Consider the following 21,778-nt stretch of genomic DNA (forward strand, 5'->3'; position numbering starts at 1 on the left):
AAAAAACGACCCACGCCAGCACTGGATATGCCAGTTCTGTCCAATTCAGAGAGGGGAAAAAACCAAGTAATCAGGCACCATTGATAACGGGGTAGCAAAAGCCTTCTTGGGTTCCAGGGCCACGGGGCTATGGAGTTTAAAAGTGGTCTCCCCACCGAGAGAGGAACGAGTGCTCACCCCCGGTTTAAACCAAACGGCACCAGAAGCAAGAGGAGACCAGGGCTCAGGACACTCACAGATACTGAAAAGCTTCAGAAAGTGCGACTCCACAAATTCTACTGGACGTGAAAACCTCGCGGACAAAGTCACCACGTTGGTCTCTTCCTCTCAGATACAGTGAACACCGGCCAAACTGTTTTAATTTCCGAATTTATTAAAATGATTAACCTCGATACTGCAAGTGCATGTACAAAATATTTGTAAAAAATGTTTTTAATGAAACATTAAAGAACTTACCTCAAATGCTGAAAAAGTCCTTTTTTCATTCTTTCAGTACAAGGAATACATTGTATCTCAAAAGTATTACAACCCAGCAAAACAATTTAAAACAGTAATTTGAAAAATGGTTGAAAATTGAATACTTTACATATATTTCTATGATCATTTCCTAATTCTTACAATGCCAAAATCTTTACCCATCGTTGCATAACCTCTATAGCTAAGTTTTATTGAATGCAACCTCTTCCAAAGTGGTCATCAGTGTGTGGATTTCGCCGTTCCACACAGTGAAGTTCTACAGCAGAGCTGGACCAGCTCCGAGGCCCCTAACTGTAAAAACGGAAATTAGGTTTCCCTGGAAGGCGCCGGCAGTGGCTGCCCAGCGCTTGTGCATACCAACTCCTGAGGCAGTGACCACCACCTAACGTCACTGCTCGGACCCACGGGAAGGTCAGCCCCCAAAGACGAGGCCTCAATAAAGTTAAACATCATAAATAAATTACTAAAATTAAGCTTAAAAATGGAGAAAAGTGGGAAATGCGGTATTTTGTTACTTTTTCCTTAAGACTGAAATTCCTGAAATGGCTATTGTTGGTATTCCAAGAAAACAGTTCAAGATTTAGTCTCTGAACCTCTTTGAAAGACTCCAAACTATGGTGGGAACAAAAGATGACCCCCTGCTCTCTGGGACCTCCCAGACACAGGGTCTAAGCGTGGCCTTCTCAGTGGCCTGAGTCTCCCACTCCCACCCAGAGACACCGGGAGGACTGGGTGAGGTTGTAGACTGCTCCAAGTGCCTTGGCACAGACCTTGCAGGGGGCTGTCCTACTTCGAGAGGTGAAGAATTCTAGACGGAGCGAGCAAAGGGGGGTGTGAGTGGGCGAGGAGGTCAGCCACCTGCTCCCACATTAATACCTGAGGATGAAACTGCACCGTAACAAACAGGAACGAGACGACAGAAGACTATAGAAGTAATTCCTTGAAGAACACAAGGAGAAAAAAAATTCTAAATTTAAAGAACTTTTATGAACGTTACTAATTTCTATTTGGAACCTACTAGCAATAGCTTTAAGGAACTTAATTTAAATAATGTCCCCAGGAACCTAGAAACTGGTAGGAATCAGTAAGTAGTAACAGTAAGCATTGAGGTTTTCTCCACTGGACTTCTCATTACCTGCAGATTCCTTTTAGTATTTAAAGATATGGGCTACTTTTCTAGACACTACACGAATCCCCTAAATTGATTTCACTTAGGAACACTGTATATTTGAAAGTACATGTACACATTTCCCAGAAACAGAGAGACCCACTGGTGTCAAACACCTGCTACAGATTTATATTCCCCAATTCTTTGTCCAATGATTTGTAAAATAATCCAGAGAAATGGAAGGTTGGTATTGAACATAAAGTAGTAATCAAAATTTTGCTCATTAAGTTACTTAAAATTAATTTCTCTTCTCAAAGTGCTTCAAAAACAAATTAAATGACTCCTCTTTTTGTTTAACTGATATATAGTCAAAAAAATCTTTGATATTTTCATACATAAACTAACATAAGCCAAGAACTCCCACTGATGCAGTGCTTAAAACTATATATTTATAATTTCCTATTTTATTGGCATGAATATTTCTAAACTTAAAAACCTTCCTGGTAAGTTCTTTTAATTTCTTACGACAAAAATTTCTCACAACACACAAATATTTACAACATATACACTGTTTTCAGTTCTTTACACTGAATTTCAAAGACAAACATTTTTTATAGGTTACCACAGAACAAAAGCTGTGACTCATGTTTTTATTTCATAAACTATTATAAGTTAAAGTGAATAGAGTTTTTTAATATTCCTTGTAGCATTTTACAAGTGCAACAGAAAACTTGAAGACCCAAATTAAGATAGCTGTAGTTCATTAGATAAATGTTGCTTGTTTTCATCACATTTGTTCACAGCAAATTTTTTGAAAAAATAAGCACCAATCATTCTTGCAAAGAACAATTTTATCTAAAAGGATTGAAAAGTGTTAAATACAAGGTCTTTAATTTACATGACAAGCAATAAATACGCTGTATCGAAACTCATCCTGCACACTGCTACCCTCGTACATATAACGTACTGAAAAGTTAGCTGTCACGCGTGTAATTGTTTTTTGTTTTTGTTTTTGTTTTTTTTTTTAAAAAGAAACCAATTTCACTCCCACCTGACCGACGGTCTGCTATTTAACCAAGGTCACAAACAGTACACCTGGGCCAGCAAACTGTGAAACTGACAAAACTCCAAGGGGGAAACATCTAGCAAATAAATCAAAAAGCCAAAGAACCTTGCTGGTGATATTAGCATATACTAGAAAACCTTAATATGCGGCTACTATGATTTGTTTTAAATTAATTTTTAGTCACATATTAAAGGGCCAGTTGATGCTCTTAAAGTTAAAAAAAGGAAACTGTGTGGCCACATTATTGTCTGCAACGTCCTGTGTGGAAAGTCGCTATATCACTGTACAATTTTGCTTGAGCCTTTATTTTACAACAGGGCTTTACCTCTAACTCAGAATTGCACATAAGAAGGCTATTTAAAAAGTACAATAAAAATTTGCACAAATCAGACTTTTAAGAAGAGTCGGTACGCTGTACACTTTCTACAGTATTATGCTGCTAAGTGAAAAGACAACAGGAAGTGCTGCCCCTAAAACGTTTTCAGTTGAGGAGTAACTGACTGGAATTGTTGATTTCTTTAAAGTAGTTATCCCGGGTCAAATTAGGACCAAGAGCTTACTATGCGTTAAGCCTCAAAGACTGATCTTCTCTTCTCCTGGAAGAAATGTCAATATCTATAGAGTCTTTTCCAACTATGAGCCGCAGCCGCTTGGCTGGAGGAAGCGGGATGAAGTCATCGTCGAAGTCATCGTCGAAGCCGTCCTCCTCCTCGTCTCCCTCCGAAGAGGAGGGGTCACCGCTACTTTCTTCCTCGTACTGACCGTAGTCGTCGACTTCCATGCGAGACTCCAGGAGAGAAAGGGGATCGCTACAGCACACCCCATTTTCGTGAAGCCCCTCTGTATACGGCCCCCTACTCTCCTCGTCCCGTTTCAGCTGGATTTTTAATTTTGTAGAACTACTGCCTGATCCTGAGTTAAATCCATTATTAAGCTTTGCTACATAGAGATTATTGTCATTTTCATGGTCTTTACTTAACTTGATGCTTATTTTTGAAGAATTCATTCCATCACTCTCTTGGTCATTTGTCTTGCTGCTGCTGTCATGACGCCTACGAAGAGTCAATTTGGGAATCCCAGAGTTATTTTCCAGGATTAACTGTGCATCATACCTAGTGATCCGCCTCTTCTTTTTACTTTTTGTAGTTCGGAAGCCGTCTTTTGCTTTGAAGCTATCTGATGCGACCACGGAACCACTGACAGGAGAAGGGGGCCAGTCACTGTAGCTCCCGGGCACGCCCTCCTGGCTGCCGCGATCGCCCTGGTCAGGGTGGGACCCCGCCCCCTCCCGCCCCACGCCAGCTCTGCCAGGGGAATCGTGCACCGCGGCGGATTCCTCTGCTTCTGCCAACTGTCTCAGCAGTTTCCCTTGCCGTGATTTCTTTTTTGACGCGCTGCTGTCACTCTTAGGACACCTGGCCTCCCCCTTCTGTGCTGCTTCACGAGCCAGGTCTTCTTCCTGCACCGCAGGAGCTGCCTGCTCGCCACTGTCTGGGCAAGGTTCCGTCAAGCTGCTTCTGTAGCCATCCAACGTGTTTGGTTCAAGCTTCATGTCGGAGGTCTCCTCCAAATTCATCCTCGTCCTCACGGACCGCCTGGTTGTGTAGGCGCAGGGGGCGCCCTCCACGGGCACAGGGGCGCCTCGCCCGGGGTCCTGCCTGTGCTCTCTCGCTGCGTGTCTAGTTAAGCACCCACTGGCCACCGCGGCCGGGACTGGTCCCTCTGGCTCCTTATCTTTTTTAATGGGCAAATTTTTGTACAGAACTACTTTAGGCTCTTTGAGTACTAAGTTTCCCATTTCGAGTTTTCCCGAAGCACTCTTCTGCTCCAGCCGTTTGCAATGATTTCTTAATTTTATCTTTGAAAGTAAAGGCTTTGCAGGTTTTTTCAGTTTCTTTGGTACCCTGGAATTATTTAGAGGAGTTAGCTTAGATGAGGTAGAGTTGGAAGAAGCTGGAATCCTTGACACAGACTGCCTTGTTAATGTTCTGCTCTTGCTGTTCTTTTTCATACCAACTGAAGATTTTCGGTTAGAAGCTGCAAAGTTTAAAAAAAAAAAAAGGATGAATGAAAAACAGTCTTGGTGACACGGTAATGTTCAACAAAACAATACCAACACCCAGATGATTAGCTATGAAATGTTTAGATTATACAAAAAACGTGGTAGACAGACCCCAGTTGCGTCTCTGCCAGCACACAAGCACTTCCTACAGTTTTCCTTTACATTCTCTTTCTAATTTCGGCCTCTAATTTAAGAAGCATCTATTCACTTTCCAGGTACGTAATTTTAGGGTTAAAGAGCTCTTAGCACAGCAAGGACCTGGATTTCACTCTAAGTGTCCTTAATCTATCACGACACTAGTCCAAACTGAATTATTTCTTTTCCTGATTTAGTCTTTTACCACATAAAATATCTGAAGTAAAGCTAAGTAAAAATAATATTTTTCTTTCATAAATTCTGCTTAAAATCATCATTTAAAATGTTTCTAAAATCCATTATTCATTAACTCAAAGCATACTCCTTGACTAGTAATCCAGAACAGCCACATAAGACTAAAGGGCTCTCAGAAACAAATTCTATCACGATGTTTTCAAGTAAGAAAAAGAGATCCTAAGAACCATATATTGTTACCCGCGCTGGACATTTCTCCCCAGATACCGCACCGTCTAAGCTGTTCCCTTCAATGCTGCGAGGACCAGCGGAGACTCTGAAGGCTGCGGAACTTACTTGGCCCCATATCCCTCCGTTGACTGCCTGCTGCTGACAATCAAACCGAAAGAGGGAAGAAGCACACTGCCAGAGTTACACTCTTGGGACAAGGGGGACCCAACTTCCTTCCTCTGGACAAGGGGATGACAACCTACTGGGAATGACAACCTGAGAACTAACATGACAGCTGAACGGCTTCTCAAAAGGCTTATATGTGACTCAAGTGTAAGGTGGCCCCGTGGTGAGCCTCTGACCTTGCCACTGACTTTCCTTTCCGCCATCTTTGTTCTTCTCTACGTCTACATTTTGGATTTATACTCATAGTGTTTTACGTGAGTCAGTGTCTTGGTCACTTAGTCTGCTCCCCATCCCCCACCTGAAAAGCTCTTCCCATCCAAATACCCCTTTAAATCATTCACGAGGGAAGCTGAAATGACCAAACGAATCATCACCACCTCTCACCAGAAAACAGAGGGAATAAAAACCAGTGAACGTAGGTAAGCCCAGCACACTGCCCGACAAGACTGTTGCTTCCTGCACGCCTGAGGGTCGCCAGGGTAACTGCTGTTCCTTCTGCATGGCTGAGCAAGCTAGGTTACCATTAGTTAGTTTTTGAGAGGAGCAGGAATGCATAACAGCATTCCAAAAATATCAAACCGCCAAGAACAGAAGTCTCTGTACTCAGGAAGACTGGCTCACGAATGGCTTTGGGATCTCCAAACCAGCAGAATTCCCAGGACTGAGATCCACTGATTGAACCAAGAACATGCTTATCTGTGCGGGCTGCTACCAGGAAGGCAACTTTTTTTTAGAATAGCAGTAGCAGTAAAGCTTGGGTGCCACTCAATTTGAGAACCGACGTATTATGAACTGAGTTATACAGAACTTACCAGAAATAATTTTTTAAATATAAGGATATTTAGGAACTGCTTTTGCTAAAGGATTTCTTTGTGCTTACAAGGCTTCCTACAAGGTGAGAGTACATGTGCTTATGATGTAAACACACGAGTGTTGCTGCTTGCCTTTCTCAAATGTGGCTATGGTGAGACTTTGCTGTCTGTGGCTCTTCAAGGACCATTCTATGACCAAGGTCAGCGGTTCTCATTTCATACCTGCAACCACCCCTCCCCAATGATCACTTACACCGTGTACCCTTGACTGCAATCCCCCTGCAATCTGGATCCAACCTGTCCTCCTAAACAGCGTCTTTGCCAGTCTCCCTCACCATCTCCTTGTCATGAAATCCAGAGGACCCATTCAGCCCGTACCGTCTTTTCCTTCTCTGCAGAACGTGGCGCTGCTAACCGTTATTCTTCCTGAAACCTCTCTCTCCTTGGCTGCTCGCGAGAGCACGCTCTCCCGGCCTTCCCTCCGTGTCCCGGGCCCCCTTGCTCCATCTGCCCGGTGGACTGCACTCCTCAGGCCTCTGCTACCTTAGGCCCCTTGAAAACTCTATCAGCCTCCAGGCAATAAGCAGCCACTCCTCCACGGCTATCACCATCGATATGCTGGCAGTTCCCAAACCACAGTCTCTAGCCTGATTCTCGCCTTAATTACAGATCCGCAATACTGAAGGTCCACCGGGACCTTGATCGCCCGCTAAGATTGTCTCATGAGCCCCTCACAAGTCAACATGCCCAAAGCGAACTCACCACCAAGCCTAAGTTCTCCATCTTGGTCAAGAGCACCATCACCCAGCCAGCTGCCCAAGCAGACACTGGGAGGTCATCCTTGACGCCTGCTCTTGCTAACTCTCACCAACTAGCCACCGGTCCTGTGGAGTCCACTCCTGCAGTTTCGCTGGAACCACCTCCTTCTCTCCATTCCTGATGCCACCATTTCCTGCCTTGACTCGGGCTCTAGCTCCCGCCTTTCCTTGCCTCCCGACTGCTTCCCCGACATTCCACCCCCCACCACGCAGCCCAGATGATTCTCCTAGTACGCCACGTCACTTCTGGGCTTTAAACCTGCCAATAACCTAATACCTAAGAATAAAGTCCAAAATTTTAAATTATGCTCACATCCCTCCTTCCCACCTTCTACTCCAGCCTTGATGAACTTTACTGATGCCAAGTCCTACACTCGTGCGCACACGTTCCTCTGTGACGTTCCCTCTGCTTTGAGCACGTTTCACTTGGCCAACTTCTCCTCCCCTTTTAAGACTCAGCTCAGCAAACACTTCTCTCAGGAAGCCTTTCATGACTCTACATATGACAGGTTACCCTTCCTATGACTCTTCATGGCACCTGAGATTCTCCTCACTCCGGCACTGATTTTTAATCATTGGATGAATCTCACTTATGGTGATTTTGAATCTGGGCTCTCCCCCTTCCACCCTTCCTTCCGAGAAGTTCATTGTTAGCTGACTGCAGTGAACCACCGACAAAGCCCTTCAGTGTGTGTCTTAAAGAGCACAAGAGAGACTGAATTTGATGCTACGTATTATTTCAACAGAGAGACTTCACTTACATATTTATGTATTTATCAGTGTATTCTCATTTTGTTTGAAAAGCGTTATCTCAACAAAAGCCCAGCTAAAAGGTGTGCTCCAGTCAAAGGGCAGAAATGGCGCAGTCCGGCTGGGTAAGAGAAATGTGAGTAACGTGACTAAGCACCCAGGGCTCTTCACCGCGCCATGAAGGCGCTGCTACACTATCGCAGAGGGATGGAGGGCGAGTGCCAGCCAACAGCAGGCCGAGGGAGAGATGGTGGTCGCAATGGCAAACTAAGGAAGTCTATCAAGAGACTGAGGATCCTGACACAGTGGAGCGAAGGCACAGCCACGGCTCCCTTGGCTTTGGCACTAACATACCATGTGTGGCTCTCTTCCCTCATGGCTGGGACAGATCCCAAATGCATAAACCTAGGCAGTAATTTCAGGTGAAGATACACATTCTTAGCAATCAGTATATACTAGGTACAGTGCCAAATGGGCAAATTAGTATGACCTCAATCATAATAAGCATTCTGTGAAGTAAGAGCTATTTTACACTAAGTGAAAACCAAGTTCAGGGCGGCCAGCGTGCCCAAGAGCGCCCATCCAGTCAGCGGCAGAGATGGGCGCCGCACTGAGGTCTGGGGCTCCAGATCGCAAGCTTTTCAGCGCACCGTCACACGGCCTTTAAGGGACACCACAGAGCTATTACGGGGCCAGTCCCAACTCCTGGGAAAGGACCCACGGTATGGCTACCGCGGTTCCCTCAGGGTGTCCTCAAAATCATAAGGCAGCTCTGTGTGGGCATTGAGAATGACAGCCAGAGCCAGACACAAGAGCACCAAAACGACATCAAAGCTTCCAGAACGCTCAGGCTGCACCCTTGCTCTGCACTGGACAAGCCCCAGAAACGCCCACGGTGGAGCCAAGGGAACACGAGGGCCACACACAGCTTGGCATGCTCCCAACATGAGGATCCAAAAACCCCTCGACAGGATTTTAAAGACTTCAGTCCAAGGAGTTCGCCAGGCACAAGGAGCAGGCTCCACCTCATGCAGCCAACACAGGAGTGAATGGCTGGAAAAGGGTGTCGGAAAGGATTCTGAAGCGGCCTGCAGGCTCTGCAGGAAAGTGTTCACACCAACCAGTGACGTCTGTGGTGGGCGAGAGCGTGACAGGTGGTGGCCCAGCCCACTGTCTCCAGGACAGGCGCTCCTCAGTCCAGCTGAGTGAACTTATTCCACTGGTGGGAGTCCTCTGGGACTTGCACCAACTCGTGGCCTTTTCAGTGACTCACGTCCAGGACGCAGCACTATGGGGGTGGCCTGGCCACGGACGCCCAAGAGGCCTAAAACACCCGACTCTTCTAGTAATGGCATCGCATTATAATTCAGGTCTGTGGACTGAATCTGTGAAAATGGATTTCTTGTCTCCTCTCTGGATGCTAAAGCAAACAATCAAGTTGTGGTTCTTGAGACACCTTCCAAAAAAGGACCTGCATGGAAGGAAGAAATAATTTTTTCTTCCAACTAGGCAGAAACGTTTCTTTAAAAAGAACAAACACGCTGTTCAAAGAAAGCAGTTCCTTTCTAGCTGGCAGCTGCTTAATTCTAGCCAAAATGCAGGCTAAGATGGGTACTCGGAATCTATACACGAGATGTATGCCCACGCCCCCTGGGAGAAATCTCTACACGAGATGTATGCCCACGCCCCCTGGGAGAAAGGCTCGGGCACCTCTGGTCTTGCATCCACTGCGGTCTCAAAAAGTCTTTTCTTTCAAACAGGTAGAAGGGTTTGGTCAAGACACAAACAGCAAAAGAAATACAGCCTAAAGGAACACATGTGAGAGCCCGAGAAAACACTACTACGCACATACTCAGTGCACCATGTTCTCAGAGACCACTGGAGCAAGCCTCGAGCTCCTTCAGAGCCCCGAGCCACGCCTAGCAACTGTCACATGACCCTCAAAGCTACTTATGCCAGCCCTTGAAAGACAATCATTCTGCAGAAAAGTAATCTGAAGAAAGTAAGCACCCTAATATAAGCAGTCACGGTAAAGTGCTAAATTTCTATTCTGTAATGCTGAGACTACAGCTCAAAGGGATTACCTATTCCCTCTAGCCTTTAGGAAGTGGCATTTACAGTCTGCTCTGCATAGTTACTGTGTACTGGTCCCATCCTAGAGCTAAGGCATAAACTCCCCAAGGGAGGGGCCGGCCCAAGTCTCATACACTTTTCTCTTTTTAACAAATAGCAGGCTTTGAACATGTATTTGGTTTATTAATAAACATCCCATAGATGGTCACATAACAGAACACTCAACACCTTCCAAAAATTTTTCCTATTTTGATTTTTTAAACTAAGTGGTGTACTGAGTTCGGTATCTACACATCAGTATCTGGTTAACGCATAAGAACACAAAACACCCGCACGAACGTCACACAGCCATGTGGACAGTGTCATGGCCATCTCCACATGTGGCTGGCAGCACGCTCCTAAGTGTTTTGATGTAGACATTTATAAAATGGGCTTCACAAGTCGCCAGTTTCACCAAGGAACCAGACTCAGAAAACAAAATGTTGATTATGCTGCGTTTATTATTAAAACCAACAATCAACAGTGAATGACGAACTAACTGCTCTTCTTTGTTCACTTTGGACGGTAAAGACTGGAATAGGAATGCAGTATCGCTTTTCCACGGCAGAGGTTACCCCTGGCCTCTGACCCCCAGCAGTGGGTAGAGTCAGGATTCACGGCAGTGACGGTCACCATCACAGGAGACACCCTCCCTTTTCTTTGGGATTTTCTGTAATGGAGAGGAGCACCCAGAGCTGGGCTGAAAACATCTGAAGACAGGGAGAAGAGCCTAAGAGAATCACACCTCAGACGGTACTTACTGCTAACGAGCATGTACGGACATTTCTAGTGCCAAAACAGGCATACTTTGGGGACCATCAAGTTAAAACTTTTAAACTTTATTCCTACCAGAGACAAGTCAGACTAAGGAGCCTACTGCTTTAGTGGCAACTAGAGAAAACTGGTGTTACCCAGATGAAAAACAGTAGCAATCAGGATGGTTCCAGGACTTCAAGGCTCCACAAACGTGATGTGTTTTCTTGTGCTCACTTAGGATTTCTTCTCTTTCTTTTCTCTTTATTCTTCATTCTCTTTTTCCAGTTTCCATCAGGTCTTGCCCCCCCACACAACTGGTATCTTAAAGCTTGTTTCTTTCTCCTTTTCATCTCTCTTGCTACTTTCGGTTGAGTGGCTATTACAACACGTCATAGTATAATGACATTCAAACTGCTCCTCTATCACAATTCTGAGTCTGGTAACTGGTGGTTTGGTGAATTGGGTCAGTTCATTTTGAACACGGCAAGCAAGCCGTAAAAGGGTGGAAGTCTTGAGGCCAGAAGCTACGAATTCCCCAAGTCCGTCTCCATCCTAACAGACTGGCCAGGCACAGAACACGTAAGTGCCTGTGTGACGCCACCCTGTCCTTTGTCTTCTTGCGGACCTAACAATATCATTACAGAGAAACTAACACCTTGAAAAGCTTTCTGTCAAACATATGATGACCCTGGAACACACGATGGAGAATTTAATATCCAGTTACCCAGTATTCAAGAAAAGCAGACAATTTAGTACCATATTAAATCTGGAGGCATGATACAGACTGCTTTTGTGCTCGAATCACTTCTAGAACCTTGCAGTGCTGGTGAAGTGCATGAATCCCAGAGTTTCTCTCAATGTTTAAAAGAGCAAAACTATTAGAGCATGCTTTAGAAAGCAAACTATGTGAAAATACTTAAAAAAAAAAAGATATGCTTATCAAATCTCCCTTACTTACTTGCATTGTTTTTTTCCTGAGTGGTATCTGCATCAGTGTTAGAGCTGACAGATTGACTGTCTGAATTTTTGCTGCTGTCACCTAACTTTTTAAGCCTATTTAAACGTTTATCTGTTTCTCTGAGTCCATATTTGCTATTGATAACAGGAGCAGGCGCAGGCAGTCCCACTCTGGATTTAAAAGCACCAGTTCCACGTCTGAAAGAGAAACAGCACAGGTTACACAAACAGCATTCTCACTGACGTAAGCCTGGTCGCTGAGTGCACTTGGCCCCATCAGATCAGCAAGTGTGATGAACTGATGAGGCCTTAATCGCCACTGGAAAGCCGCTAAGTCTAGGACTCTCAAAATACACACATATATAAAAGTAATGCAAAAAAGCCCCAGACTTAAAATAAAACAATTTGTTATGACTACTGTCAATCAATTGTTAATTGCCCATGAGAAGTTATTGGTTGGACCCTGCAGAATTTCAAGTGCAGGTAAAAATAAATAAATAAAATTTCAATTTCAAAACCGATTGGTACAATAATTAGGTCTAAACTGTAACTGAAATAACCCACCTGTTAATTATATCCCAGCTTTGTTCTGCATAATTTAACACTACGTTACTGAATATTGAGAATTACAGCATTAAAAGAGGAACCAGTGAATTTCCATAAATTAAGTCATTACTTAGAAGCTAATGTTAGATACGAACAAATACTAACTGAAATTCTGTATAAGAAGGCTCGGCTATCTTAGTGAAAATCTCACTTCTGGAATAATGAAAACTGTTAAATTCTTCCTTTAAAGTTACTGAATGAACATAATTAACAAAATGTTACTAAATAACAGACATTAAAAGACTTGCTTTTACCACTGGCTAAGAATGATTTGTAACCTGCTTTAACTATTCATATTTATATAAATTCTAATGAGGTGGGTGCTTAATAAAAAGTCCTTCTGAACGTCCTTAAGGAACCTAGCTTTGCAAGTCTTTGCTTTACTCAGGGTTGTAAAGGTCAATGTCTACTCGCTCTGCTCAAAAGAATAAATAAAATATAAATTAATGAGGTTAAAAAAATTAAGCACTACATATTGCATTTAAAAAATGATACATCTCTTTGGCCAAAACTGCCTTCACTGACTTGCCTTTCACTGGCCTTAGCTAGTTAAAGAAAAGCCATATCATAACAGCTTCTGAACTTGAGGCAAAATTGTGAACACTTCCCATTATGAAAGCAATATTGCTCTCCAAAAGATCCCGTGTGATTTATTTCTTTCAGGGTTTAGATGAGGAGAAAATAACTTTTCTCCTCCAAGGAATCGGAGTATTTCACCTTTTGCTAAGGGAGAACAAAACTTTTATTTTCTCTCCCTCCCTCTTAAACCTCTTAACGCTGGGGAGGAGCAAAGACCTAGTCTGAATGCAGAGACTCTGTCTGGTGACTAAGGTGCGCATTCTTGCCTTCTTTGCCTTCCTAGAATGGATTTGGAATTCTACCTTTATTAATGCTTTTGTAAAAACAACAAACATTGTAGGACTGCCTCAATCCTTTTTTCAAAAGGTGCGTCAGAAATCCCTGTGAAAGCCTCTAGGCAACCTTCACCACAGCAGGCCAACAATTACACTCTGCTCCATTCCACCATAAAGTATATTCAGAAAGTAAACGTGTGAATCCTAAAGGCTGTTGCATTTCAGGTGGATTAAGGAATTAATAAATTTTTTTCAGATATTCTGTGCCTTTTTACCATAACTTGTAACATTTCTGGAAAGATGGGCCATACTTAAATACAAAATAAGTGATCATGGTGGAATTATCTGGAAATTTTTTTTTTAAAGTAAAACTCTCCCATTTGTTTCTCTACTTCCTTTACTTCTTTTTTTTTTTTAAACATCTTTATTGGAGTATAATTGCTTTACAATGGTGTCCTTTACTTCTTTTTAACTTATGACAGTAACACATGCTTGTGTTTGCTGCAACAGGTGAGACAATCTTAGGCTCTGTCTCCGTAAAGCAGAAGTCAATAGCGCTCCCTAGCCAGCCTCCATCCCCAGAGCCTCCCTCCCGCCCCGTGCCAGCGCTAACCATCTGCCAGCACCTATCTTCTGTTCCTTTGCCATGAGCTACACACCCGTTCACATTGTTGTTTCTTCCTAAGCAAACAAAACCCAAAGAGGATAATACCATACATCTTACTCAGCAAACAGCTTGCTTTCCTTCCCCCCAACCAGTTTTCTTATTACATCATGCACAAGTAAATCTGAACTGAACATGTTTTGAAAGTTGTACCTTTTACACAGACTGAACACTCCATAACCTATTCAAGCACTACTGGTGATCCCTGAAACTTATAGGTTTTTGGTTTTTGCTTTGCCACCATGAATGCTGCTGCTACCTTGCTTTGAAACCAAATCCTTACTAACTAATGCTCCTACTTCCATAGGATAGATTCTTTCATATGGAACTGACTGCCAGACAAAAGGGTGTGATTATTTTGAACAAGTACTGCCAGATTACTTTCCCAAAAGGTTATAGCAATTTACAGCCCTAGTGACATTGTGTAAGTGCCTGTTTCTCCACACCCTCACCAGCAGCACAGAGTATATACACTTCTAAATTTTGCCAATTTGATAGTGAAAACGGATACCTAGTTATTGTTTTCCTTGTTTATGGTCATCATTTCCCGTGTAGCATCTTCCTTACCTCTCTTTGCTCTAGTGGTCTTTTTTTTTTTTTTTTTTTGTGGTACGCGGGCCTCTCACTGCCGTGGCCTCTCCCGTTGCGGAGCATAGGCTCCGTACGCACAGGCCCAGCGGCCACGGCTCACGGGCCCAGCCACTCCGCGGCACGTGGGATCCTCCCGGACCGGGGCACGAACCCGTGTCCCCTGCATCGGCAGGCGGACTCTCAACCACTGCGCCACCAGGGAAGCCCCCCTGTCTTTTTTAAAAATGAGCTTATAGGAGCTTTTTGTCCTTGGGATATTAACTCTGCCGTATATGTACTTTTTTCCCCCTTCAGTTTGTCACTAATCTGACTTTTGCTTTCAGTTATTCAAAAATTTTCATATTCACCATTTCTTGTCTTAACTTCTTTCAGAAGATTTCCACTACCCCAAGGGTAGACGTATACATTCTATTATTTTTCTAATCATCTTACATTGTATTTTTAAATTAAAAATCTTAATCCATCTGGAATTTATCTTGTATATGGTGTGAGATAGGAGTCGAGCCTGGTTTTCTTCCAGGCGCACAATGAATTATGTCACTATTATTTATTAAAGTAATCATCATTTCCCCATACGTGGTGTTAAGACTTCATACACACTCGGCTCTATTTCAGGAGTCTGTTCATGTCCTCTTACTTATCCATATTGGTCAGTATCATCAAGTTGTTTTTTTTTTTTCTTTTTTGGTACGTGGGCCTCTCACTGTTGTGGCCTCTCCCACCTCGGGGCACAGGCTCCGGACGCGCAGGCTCAGCGGCCATGGCTCACAGGCCCAGCCACTCCGTGGCATGTGGGATCTTCCCGGACTAGGGCACGAACCCGTGTCCCCTGCATCGGCAGGTGGATTCTCAACCACTGCACCACCAGGGAAGCCCTATCATCAAGTTTTGATCACAATTGTTTCACAATTGTTTTAATATCTATTAAGGCCAACTGCCCCTAACTATACTTTTTAGAAATTTTTTCTTGGCTATCATCAGACATACTTTCATGTAAGTTTTAAAACAATTTGGTCCTTCATATTCTTTGGTCCCTCATTAGATTTCACTTCTCAAATTTTCTAGAGTGAAATTTGCAGTACTTACTTATGAAAGTATTACAATTACTATTTTGTTAGGACAGTTATTTCCCAGAAGCGCTCATCAAATGTATCCTGGACACTGTACCGACGATGTCAGCACCTCTGTAAACCCTCTGTCCACTCTCCTTCCTTCACTGGGCCACCTCTTTTCACCCTTCAGCAACTAGCACACTGTGCGTGTGTCCCTTTCATGGCACTGCCCTCACGGCTGGCACTGTGCTAGTCCTGTTCACCCTGCCTGCATGAGGCCTAACATAAAGGAACTAACTATTCAGTTACTATATGATGAATAATTGCATGAGTTCCTTTGGTCTCATCCTCTCGCCTAATTTCTGGAAAGGAAGAAACAATCTGGTGTTCCTGAGAATTTCAAGAATATTCCCAGCCAACCTTTAAATCAAACTTCCCCAACAGTCTGACAATAGCTGAGCCTACTGCTCTGTATGAGGCCTTTCCATTTAAAAAGGATTTGCACATGTTTCTGTTTATTCCTCACACTAACCCTGTGGAGTAGGCAGGATAGCCCTTCTCACCAGTGAGAAACAGTCTCCTGGAAGAGAACTAATCTGCACGAGGAACATGATGACACATGGGGTTCTAAACTAGGCAAAGAGCTGTTTCAGGGGTGGTCTGGAATCCTGTGTATATGGTTACATTTTTCAGGACAGTCTCCAAAAGCATATTTAGCATATTACTTACTCCATTCATTCATTCACCAAATATTTATCAAGCACCTACTATATGTCAGGTACTGTTCTGGACGCTGGGAGTACAGCAGTAAATGAAAAAGATAAAAATCTCTGCCTTCATGGAACTTGCATTCTAATGGGAGAATAACCAGAAACCACAACATAAGTTTATAGCCAACATCTGAATATTAACTGTGTGCTGTTTTACATACTTTTTGTGAGATAAATTTAATCCTCACAACAACCCTATGAGATAGTTTCTAATGTTATCCCCATTTTACAGATGGGGTAATTGAGGCACAAAAGCAGCTAAGTTGCCCAAGATCACACAGCTAATGAAATGCAGAGTCACAGGATTCCAACTCAGGGAGTCTGATGCCAGATCTCACGCACATCACTGTTATACTATGTTATCTCTATAAAATGGTTTTAAAGCATTATTCAACTGTAATTAAACTACTTCATGGATTAGAGGGTTTTTTGTGGACTGGTCTAAGATTTAACCAATGTTTGAACCATTTTTTTTTAATTTAGAAAAAGATAAATTTTATCCCTCTGCATTCCCACTCCCTCCCTGCAAAGGGGGCAAAAATTCAACAGCATCAGGAATAGGTTTTCTGCCCTCCCTTCGTGGCAAAGATCCCAGAGCTGGGAAGAGAAACAGCTGGGGTTGTACCACGACTCCATGCCTCTGCTCTCTCACGACACAGGGGAAACCGCTGGCTTCCCTGAAAGAAGGGAAACGTGGGCTCTGGGAAATCAGCATTTCTCCCGAGGCCGGCTGGCTGGCGGAGAAGTAGTACCACCGCCTATCTTTGCTTCCATGTGTAAAAGGCTCTGAGGTCAGGCTGATTTCTGCACCTGCAGTGTGGCCACACTACCAGCTCTCTCCCAGGACAGCTGTGAGGACCGAATGAGTCAGGGTGAGTAAAGCACCCAGTACAGCATGTAAAATGGGCTCAACAAATCCAGGTGTGCTCATCTGAAGAAGAATATATACATATGTTCACGTATAACCGAATCGCTGTGCTGTAAACCTGAAACTAACATGATCTTGTAAATCAACTATACTTCAATTACAAAAATAAAAACAATAACCAAAAACCCAAATCCAGGTGTGCTCCCTGTGTGGCCTATGCCAGCACGGGGGCCCTCCTGCAGCACTGGCCGAGACACGCTTGTGAAGCTGCCTCTGAGCTCAGACACGCAGAAATCGCCACAAGGAGACGAGCAGTGTGGACAAGGAGTCCTGCTAAGTCAGATCTGGGGGATTTCTACAAGGACTCCAGAATCTGGATGGGTCACAAAAAGAAGTTCTTCACCAAGTAACGGAACTTAGAAATTATTAAGAGCACGTGCATCAAAACATAACAATTCCAGAAGACACAGCTTGGTAGTACCCAAGACAACCTCAAGGTTTTTACATGATTAGCAGTGGTGAACTTCACTGGCCATTTTCGGAGCAACCCCAACCTGGCACCGTGTGGGCGTGGGCGTGGGCGTGTAAGGTATTTCCCATTCTCTCTTTAAGCATATTTGCATTCTGACTAACTCATAATGATAACTGCTGGTAATGATTTTAACATTTTAAAGGGCCAGGTGCTGGGGCCCCTAAATAGTTCTGTACTCTTTGGTTTTGCTTATGCATGCTGTACTGGGTGCAATGCTGTAGAACATAAAAGACTCTCCCTTATCATTTAAAGGATGAGAAGATAACATGAGTTCATGCTCATAATCATCAGGTGGTTAAAAGAATGCAAGAGCCAAATATCTTACTTAATACTTTACCTTTCACAAGTGTAACACTCGCAGAACTCATTATTTTCTCCAAAAAACCCATCTCCATAATAACAAGAAATTTCTTCTCCAGGTTCAATATCTCTTAGAGCCTTCACACATGCTGTATCTCGACCAGTTGACACAAACTGAAATAAAATCAACTCATTAAGAAACTCATACCTGAAGCAAAATCAAAATACTTGAGATAAAATATTTTTTATGCTTACCTTACAGTTAGGTCTGCAATCTGAAAAATGTCCAAAAGATAAAGTCAATTAACTGTAGATAAGATCTGAAACACGAACAATTACAGAAATCTGAAATAAGCTTTCCACATAATTTTACCAACTTTTGATAGAAGTTTCAGGTCTTAAGTTAAACTACAAGAATATTTATTTTAATAGGTTTATGCAAAAAGAAGAATTTCTATTTCCAACCCTCCTTTAAAGGGGAGATAAGGTCATTCTAAGTTTTAGCAGTGCTACCCAACACTAGAGCTAACACCTTAGAAACAGAGCTTACCATGGTTTATAAACGCAGCAGGACCAAGCCAGAGCTGAGCACAGTTTTTCCTTGTGGAATACATGACACTGAAGTCGTTTTCTCCGTGTCTAAGTAGCATGTTCTCCTCAATTTCTGAAAGTTCGGCAATACAACCCACCAGTAATTCTATTTTGTCATTTCGTTTCCTATTTAAAATATGTGATGTTAAAAATTACTAGTAATTATAAATCGTAAGGCTTCTTTTAATAAAATAAGCCTGTCCAATAAATACCAGGAATCCAGAAGACTTAGCTGTGCATGTTTTAGCTGACTCACTTGGATCCCCTCCTGGATGTCATCTCCACAGACCTGTGCACAGTTACTTGTGCAGCTAGCTTCCTTATCCCTACCAGAGACTAGAAAGTCCACTAGGAATCGTGCTACCTACACCTCTGAATCCCCTACCAGACCCAGCATAGTGCTTTGCAGGCAGAAAGGACTCAGAGACCCGCCGCACTGCATTCAACTTGCTGACACTGGAGAAGGAGACATTAACAAGCGGCAGGAGGCTCAGGAGAACCCAGAACTGGGACGCCGCCCCGTAGAGCAGCAACAGCAAATGTAATGCAAGCTAAACAAGCAATGTCAATATTCTAGCAGCCACATTAAGGAAGGAAAATCAGGTGAAAGTACTTTCAGTTTAACCCAATATAACCCAAATACTATTTCAGCAGGTAATCAGTATGAAATATTCATGAAAAATATTTACAATTTAATATAAAATCTCACATGTATATCACATTTGTAGCACTTCTCAATTCAGACTGGCCACATTTCAAGGGTTCAATAGCCACCCGTGCCTGGTGGCCATGGTACTGGACGGTACAGCTCTAGAACCCGAGACCTCAAACCTCCACAGCCATGTGCAACACGGAGCCACGGGAGCCGATGAGCAGGCTGGATTCCGTCCCACGGCAAACAGATACACTCACTCACGTACACACACCCATGCAAGAAGCCCAGGAGAAAGGCTCTTTCCCATTCCATTTTCAGGTACCTGACCCTAAAATTGTTGCTATAAAAAATACTGGGGGTGGTGTAAGAGAGGGGCTACATGTTTCTTCTGGGAGATAAGGCAGGGAATAGGCATTAGAGGAAAGATATAATCACATATTCTCTCTTTCATGTATGGCTTTTATCCCTCCTAGCTGGGCTCAACTTTACTACTTTTGTTTAAGCTGGCGCACACATGTATTTTGAAGCAGGCATTGTGCTAGGAAGCTTCGACGCACGAAATTCCTACGTAACCTTTCTTATAGGCCAGTAAAAGACTGACTCTGGAAGCCAGGTTATTCAACCCCAGCATCCCTAACCTTTCAGTAGTCCTTGAGCAGGCACCCAGACTCAATAAAAGGAAAACACAAAGCATTTCTGGCTTAGAGACAGGATCTGGTTCAACTCAGATGTCTTCTTTTTTTTTTTTAATTAAAAAAAATTTTTTTTAAGTCTTTATTGAATTTGTTGCAATACTGCTTCTGTTTTATGTTTGGTTTTTAGGCCCCAAGGCAGGTGGGATCTCAGCCCCCCAACCAGGGGGTGCGAACACGCACCCCCTGCATTGGAAGGCGAAGTCTTAACCACTGGACCTCCGGGGAGTCCCCAAGTCAGACTTCTAATTTCACTGTCCTGACCCCAGTCACTGGGCTGAGGCACTGGCACTGCACTGGCTTCTTTAGGGTAAAGCTCTGGCCTTATTCGAATCTTCCTACAGCTTTCTTAGCACGTGAACAGTCATTTAAGAGAGAACTTTAAGCAAAATCACTTCACGGGTTTATAGCAGTATAATAGTTACCACTCTTTTGTTGCAACAATTTTGGCTCCATTTTGTTCTGATGAGTATCTGTTACAAGGCAATATTTCAAATCCACTGTCGGTTGCAAACATTCGCAAGTAAATAAATACCTAAAACAGGAAAAAAAAATTGATACCTACTTTACATTATTTATCTTGCTAGACTTCCTCAGAATTATAAAAGCAAACCACCACCAACAATGAAAACATTTAAGATTAAGTAACAAATTTTGTTATTTTTAAATTTCCCATACTTGTGTACCTGGTGACTTGGCTATGTTACTCTAAAAGTTCACAGTAAGTTTCCCTTCTGGATGACACAGTTTTCTCTATGGATAGTCATACAAGTTATCTGATGTGTTATTAGGTCTTCATATTGATTAGTTTAATGAAAGTTTGATTTAAAATTTCAGAGTTCCCTAAAATTTAGGCTTTACTCTTACCCAAACAGATAAATAGTATTAATTTGGTTAATAAACTCACATGTTCCTTGAATAATTTCTCCTGCATTTTGTTCTTGTTGAGAAAATAGTGCCGAGCCCACTCTCCTGAAGTCAGACACTTGAAGGCTTTCTCCAAGTGCTCATCTTTCTTGAAACGTTCAATTACTTCCTTTAGTTCTTCTTGTCTTCCTTTAATAGGCCGAAATCTGAAAGAAATCGGAATAACTTTAGTTACCTTCCATCATCCTTGGGCCACTGCTTAAGAGATCTTGAGAAAAAAGTAACCTAATAACAGCCAGACCTAACAAAAGAGTAATAATAAGTAATCTTGATAATTATTACTGAAGTAATATTGATCACCAGGAGATATAATTTCTCTTTCTTCAAACTATAATGTTTTTATTTCAGTTAGCTCATTAACTGAGAGGTGACCGGGTGATTCAAATGAAAGCTGTCTGATCAGGCTTTTATAACTAGTCATCTACTTTGGGAGGTACAAAACAATAGATCTAGAATAGAGCTCATCCAATTGAGTCAGAATGGCAAGAATTTTTTAACACATGCGGAATCAAGCGAGAAGAGTGCAAGGCCATAAGCTGCAGAAGAAGGATGGAGCAAACAAAATCATGCCATAAACAAGAACATCCTCTACGTACATAGTTAGAAAAGCCCCAAACTAAGCATCCCAACAGCTCTTGAAACACACCTTGATGTTCCAACATCCATATGTCAAATTAATCTTTGATAACTGCGTTCAGAGAACAAAAAGTGTGCAAAAGTACAACCCTAGCGGAGACACTGTTGTGGTGGTGATGCAAGGAAAAACTGTTGGGGTAGAGTTTTAGAAGAGGCTTCCATGTCAAGTCGGCTATAATGGCTACAGGCTATCACATGGCTGTGCACGTATTAACACATGACACAATCATGGCCCAAGTAAAACTTAAGTTGTGCTCATCTTAAAGCTCTGCTCTCAATAAAACATGTAATATGATTAAAGGTACTTGGATCTTAATTCCAAAATTTCTTCTCACGTCGATTTCATTTGGTCTACTTTCCAAAATAAGGTTTGGTTTTTAAAAAAAATTAACATCC

At 42.8% G+C, this 21,778-nt stretch overlaps 1 protein-coding gene across 5 annotated transcripts in view; it reads right to left on the reverse strand.

Annotated features, from left to right (window-relative positions):
* Window positions 1-356: 356 nt before the first annotated feature.
* Window positions 357-21,778, reverse strand: part of KMT5B (lysine methyltransferase 5B) — a 54,373-nt gene continuing 32,951 nt past the window's right edge. For 4 of the 5 annotated variants that reach the window (XM_067037720.1, XM_059069307.2, XM_059069305.2 and 1 more), the window contains 7 exons: window positions 20,727-20,892; window positions 20,245-20,354; window positions 18,432-18,598; window positions 18,137-18,156; window positions 17,919-18,055; window positions 11,646-11,842; window positions 357-4,688 (listed from right to left, as the gene is read on the reverse strand). In XM_067037720.1, coding sequence (XP_066893821.1) covers window positions 3,211-4,688; window positions 11,646-11,842; window positions 17,919-18,055; window positions 18,137-18,156; window positions 18,432-18,598; window positions 20,245-20,354; window positions 20,727-20,892 — 2,275 coding nt within the window. In that variant the 3' untranslated portion in view covers window positions 357-3,210. Of the gene's footprint in view, window positions 4,689-10,374; window positions 11,843-17,918; window positions 18,056-18,136; window positions 18,157-18,431; window positions 18,599-20,244; window positions 20,355-20,726; window positions 20,893-21,778 lie in introns of those variants that run through there. The other variant, XM_067037722.1, reaches the window with a different exon arrangement.

Source organism: Kogia breviceps, chromosome 7, assembly GCF_026419965.1.
Source record: "Kogia breviceps isolate mKogBre1 chromosome 7, mKogBre1 haplotype 1, whole genome shotgun sequence".
In the NCBI taxonomy this organism is placed as follows: domain Eukaryota; kingdom Metazoa; phylum Chordata; class Mammalia; order Artiodactyla; family Physeteridae; genus Kogia; species Kogia breviceps.